This window comes from Amaranthus tricolor, chromosome 14 (assembly GCF_026212465.1).
Source record: "Amaranthus tricolor cultivar Red isolate AtriRed21 chromosome 14, ASM2621246v1, whole genome shotgun sequence".
NCBI lineage: Eukaryota > Viridiplantae > Streptophyta > Magnoliopsida > Caryophyllales > Amaranthaceae > Amaranthus > Amaranthus tricolor.
The window spans coordinates 18,649,089-18,654,365 of NC_080060.1; the positions used below are offsets into that span (position 1 = coordinate 18,649,089).

The 5,277-nt window shown below is 35.9% G+C and overlaps 1 protein-coding gene across 1 annotated transcript; it reads right to left on the reverse strand.

Moving 5' to 3' along the window:
• Window positions 1–2,731: 2,731 nt before the first annotated feature.
• LOC130799772 (protein ANTAGONIST OF LIKE HETEROCHROMATIN PROTEIN 1-like) lies at window positions 2,732–5,122 on the reverse strand. Its single transcript, XM_057663004.1, has 3 exons — window positions 3,636–5,122; window positions 3,329–3,554; window positions 2,732–3,252 (listed from the first exon to the last, which is right to left on the reverse strand). Exons 1-3 carry the CDS (start codon window positions 3,987–3,989, stop codon window positions 2,750–2,752), a joined length of 1,083 nt encoding a protein of 360 aa, XP_057518987.1. The 5' UTR covers window positions 3,990–5,122; the 3' UTR covers window positions 2,732–2,749.
• Between the last annotated feature and the right edge of the window lie 155 nt (window positions 5,123–5,277).

Sequence of the window (5,277 nt, forward strand, 5' to 3'; positions counted from 1 at the left end):
GTTCAAGCGCTCTACTCTACACTCCTCTATTTGATTCTTTAAAGCTTCATCATCAAGCCATTCCTTCCCTCTTGCATTCTCATTATCCTCATCAATAATCTATGCTTTGAAACGAGCTACGATGAGATCAAAATCTCCTCTAATATAAGGTTATTTAGTACTTGTACATACAAGTACAATTCTTGAGCTACCTAAGGCAAGGGGCGAAAAGGGATTTTCATGGGGAAGAGGAAGAAATGTGTAGGTTATATGAAAAGTACACTAAATGCGTGGATGAGAATTTTTAGAAAAAGTATAGGTCATAGCCTAAAAAGAAAATGTAGTAAAATCCATAGGACTAAATAAAACAGAAAATGTAGCAAAATCCATTGAATATATATGTTTGTTTGACAAATGGTTTGGTTGATTTGACCAGCTTGAAATTAGCTACCTGTCACAGCTATTCTAGAGAAATGCGGTGAAATTTAGTTGTTGATTGTTTATTAGAGAAAAAAATGGATCAAAATTCAAAAGCCAATAAAAAAAGTGAATATAAGTACTTAAAACTAGTTTTGTCGTGTGTTCTTTCCAAACAATAGGTTTGAGTTCAAGAATTAGTTGAATATTTTGTCACACCGAATTCGTATCTATAAAACAGAGAATATGTTTGTCTATATAACTTTTCTATTTTTCTTTCTTTCTCAATATCTTACTTGAGGTCAATTTCAGTTTCAATGTCAATAATGAAGCGTAGATTGAAACATTTTGGTATACGATGGTCATCAAGCAACAAAAGGAACATCAAGATTCAAAGAAGATTAAACACAAAATTGAACCGTCTTCTAGAAGTAGTTCATGGCAGCTTAATCTGGTGAATCCTACTAATCCAACACACTCGGACCTTTTGATTGCAATAAACAGGCTCCCATTGTTTGATCATGCAACATTTGAATGTAATGCTATTAACGACTCGTCAAATTCTATCATTGAAACTCAAGGCCATATGTAATGTTATTAACCAACTCAACGAAGTGGGATTGTGAAAGAAGCTTGGGCTTAAAGTGAACAGATTTAAAATGAAGTATGAAGATGAAGACAAAGAATGGGTGCTATTGACTTGCATTTCAGACCTAGAGCATGTTCTGTGTCTAGATAGATCTTTTGTAGTAAGTGTTGTTAGACTGTCAGTTAGGGGGCGTTTGGTTCGCACAAGGGAATCGGAATGGAATGAGGAAAGGGAATGAAGGAGAAAGGAATGGATTCCCCTAATTTAGCCTAGTCGTTTGGTTGTGTTCAGGAAACGAAATGAACTACTGAATGATTTCCTTTGTGACTGTTTGGTTCAAGTTAAGGAATCAAAATTTGAGTTTTTAAATTCTTTTATATTTTCTCCAAAAAAAAGTAGTTGTTATATGATAAACTTGAAAAAGTTATTTTTTGAAAAAACATAACTCTAAATAATAACAACGTAGCACGATTAATTACATATAATCACTTGTTTGTAGATCAAAATACATACGAAAAGTGTTCTAGTCCTTTCAAAATCATTCATGGAACCACAACATTAGATCTAAGCATTACTATTTCCTCCAAGAAGACTCTTAACATCAGCACTTTTCAAAGCGTCGAGACACTTTGAAAATATCAGGAGCTTGTTTGGTTATGAGGCTAGAATGTTAGCCACTTCAAAAACTTGGTTAGGAGTTACACCTTCTAAATTAAAAGAGAGTAGTTCCTCTAACACTTTCTCAGTCTGTTCAACTATTTTTTGCTCACGATCATAGTGCGTGCCATCACATTTGCCATAGTTGAAAGATGAACATTCATGTCTTTCATGAATGCTTGTAAGCTAGCCAACTCATTAGAACTACCTTCACCAGCATTTCCTCTCTTACTTCTTTTAGAAGTTTTTTCAGTCTTCATCTTTTTGGCAGGAGGAGAAGTAATAGTTTGAGTGGCATTACCACTAGCATCAATTCCCTCATCATCACTTGAATCAAGTGTAACTTGTGGAGGGGCAACATTTTACAAATTCTTGATTGCTTCAACATAATCTTCAGCTGGTTTTCCGGTAGCGTAATCCTTGCCGTAAACATTCATGAGTTCATGAAAGTGCGGAAATGAAACTTCAAACAGGTTTTTGCAATTCAGATGATTCTGAAAAACCAAAAAATCTCAAAATGATCAAATGTACAACATCATCAAACAATCTCAAATGTACAAAGGTTGGCATACCTTGCAAAACTCGTCATAAACAGCCCTATCTACAGAAATCATTTTTTTTTCATCATCCCAGACGAATCCACTTGTATTTAACATTTGAGAAATAGCCCTAAACTTGGCTACAAGTGTCTTAAGTCGAGAATCAATGAGTGGCAGAGCCTTCAAACCACAACCAGGAAGAGCCTTACCTATGAGCTCCTCTAAGCGAACCATGTAGCCGCTTCTAAATCCATTTTCACACCTCCAGTGAGGATCAACAGCTAACTCTGACAATGCTTCCACAAGAGCCTTATCTTCTTGGGCAGTCCAAAATCGTTTGTTTTTTCCCCTTCCACCTCCACTAGCACTACTTTCATCCATCCTCTTTAACATTCAATACAAATAAACAAAATTGAACCATACTGATCATAGTAAACAAAATTGCATGTATATAAAAATGGAATGAACCAACAAATATTCAATACAAGAAATATTCAAGCATGAAATAAACATACAAGTCTGAAGTTCAAATACAAGAAATGGAGGTTTTAAATAAAAAGGAATAACATCACAAAGTAAGTCTGCGTTGTCTAGCCCTCCAATCATTGAACATATATTGGGCCATTGTATTTCGAAAATTCGTCCATGGATCGGTTACAACAATGGAGGTTATGTACTCCACATCATCTTCCTCATTATCATCACCATCATTATCATCACCATCATTATCATCACTATCATTTTCCTCAAACAAGTCCTCATCATCAAATTCTACAAGCATGTATCTCTTTACCAAATTATGTAATAAAGCACAAGCAAGTACAATTCGACCATGTGTTTGTAAACTAAACCAAGAAGGACTTCTAAGAATCCCCCATTTTCCCTTGAGTAATCCAAAGCATCTCTCAATCACATTTCTAACTTTTGCATGCCTTAAGTTGAAATATTCTTCGGCGGTTTGGGGTTGTCGGGGGCCATTATTCCATTCTCTAAGATGATAAAGATGCCCTCTATAGGGTGCAAGGAATCCTTCTCCATTAGTATATCCTCCATCACATAGATAATAACAACCTTGACAAATTTAAAAAAAATATTACTCTCTTACTAAGTAAATCTCAAATAAAATCTAGTACGTCAATCAAATTACCTTTTGGAACTTTCAACCCATTAGGCCTAGAAATAGCATCTCGAAGAATCCGACCATCGTGTGCCGACCCCTCCCAACCAGGTAAGACATACATAAATTCCATCTCGGGTGAACATACTCCTAATACATTCATAGCAAGGGTACCTTTTCTACTCCGATATTTGGATCGATCATCACAAGGAACATTCACTAGAATCATTGTACCATCAAGGGCACCTAATGAGTTCTACAAAACAAAGAATATCACTTTAAATTATGTAATAGTCTCTCTATTTTATCTCAAATTAAAGTGTTGGTTTTTATTTACCTTGAAATATTTCCATCTTTCATCGTTGCAATCCTCTTGTGTTGGTGTTGGTTTCTTAAGAAGAATAGCATGTAACTTTAAGATTGCTAACAAACAAGCATGAAATTGGCTACTAATAGTTTCACCACTTCTATAAAAATGTGCACCCATCATTCTATTTTTCTTATGGTGAGCTAATGTGTATAAGAAACCCGCAACCATCTCTTCCAAACATGTGTTTCTTGTTTCATTTAATCCACCAATATCTCTAACCATCTCTAAAAGTACACCAAATGTGTATCGATTTATACGAAGATAGTTCCTACACAAAGTGTCACTTTCTCTAATCATTCTATTCAAGTTGTGCAATCTCATTTTTCTCCTAGTTTTTTATCAAGCTTAAGATAATGGGAATCGTATATAGTTTTTCTCATCGAGTACAACATCAAATGTAGCAACACAACACAATTAATCATAGTAATTATGAACCGAATACACTCCCAATTTCTCTTCCTTTTCAAAGAAGTATCAATGCTAATTTTCTGTAGAAATGAACATCAATAAGAACATCAAACAAGTACCAAGTAGCTTGTTTCCATGTATTCTTCAAAACCAAACAAACAGCATACAAAAAAACCCAAATCCAAAAACGAACAGCCTCTTAATCAGGATTATGTGAATTAATCATCATTATTAGAATTTTCCTCATCATACATTATCAAAAACAAACAGCCTCTGAATTCAATGACAAAATTTTCCTCACCATAATCACCAGAACAATTAAATCAGTGGCATTAACACGCCAACAACCCAGCAAAATCAAGCAATTAAATCAAGCAATTAAATCAACCATAATCACCATACATTAAACAACCCAGCAATAAGTAATAATCAACAACCCAACATTAAATCCAAAGAACACAAATCTGATTCAACAGAGAATCAACTAGATTGAACAGCAATTGAACAGAGATTGAATGAAACGAGAGTGAAGGAAATCAGAGATTGAACAGCAGCAAGTAATAGCAGCAGTGAAGGAAACGAGAGTGAGAAATCAGCAACTAACTTACATTTGACAATGGCGGGAGCAAAATCGAGAGTAAGAATAAAGGCGCAACAGCAGGAGGAAGGACGCGCGAGGAAGAGATGAGAGCTTGAGGAAGATGAACGAGGCGCGACGAATGGAAGGAGGTGCCAACGATTTTGGTGAGGAAGGAGGCGCGAGGAAGGAGAAAAATGGCAAGCAAGCAGTAGGGTTTGGAGAGGAGAGGTTGCTGAATGAGGGAGGGAATGGAATGGCAAAGTAAAGGGGGAGGTGGGGAATGAGGTTTACCTCATTTGGATAAACCTAAAACTTAAATGGGGGAAAGAAAATCATTGAAAATGGGAACCAAACAACATCAAAGGGAATGGGATATTTCCATTCCCTTTCCCTTTCCTTAAGACCCCCGACCAAACGCCCCCTTAGTACTACTAAGCAAAGATCATGATTACAACTGCTCCTACAAATTGCTTTTGCTTTAATGATATTTCAAACAACTTTCCTTACTAGACTATGTCGCAACACGAAGCCTGAACATCAGAACTTACTTCGCAAAAAGAGATGGAGCAGTATATATATTTGATTAACATTCTGATCACCACCAACCCCCCTGCTCTCCTG

What these genes read in the sequence shown, in the direction of transcription:
- LOC130799772 (XM_057663004.1), bottom strand. Translation starts at nt 3,989, where the DNA reads ATGAGATTGCACAACTTGAATAGAATGATTAGAGAAAGTGACACTTTG. An exon ending in AAAGATGGAAATATTTCAAG is followed by an intron (nt 3,555 to 3,635) that starts GTAAATAAAAAC and finishes TTTGTTTTGTAG; the next exon opens with AACTCATTAGGTGCCCTTGA. An exon ending in TGGGTTGAAAGTTCCAAAAG is followed by an intron (nt 3,253 to 3,328) that starts GTAATTTGATTG and finishes AAATTTGTCAAG; the next exon opens with GTTGTTATTATCTATGTGAT.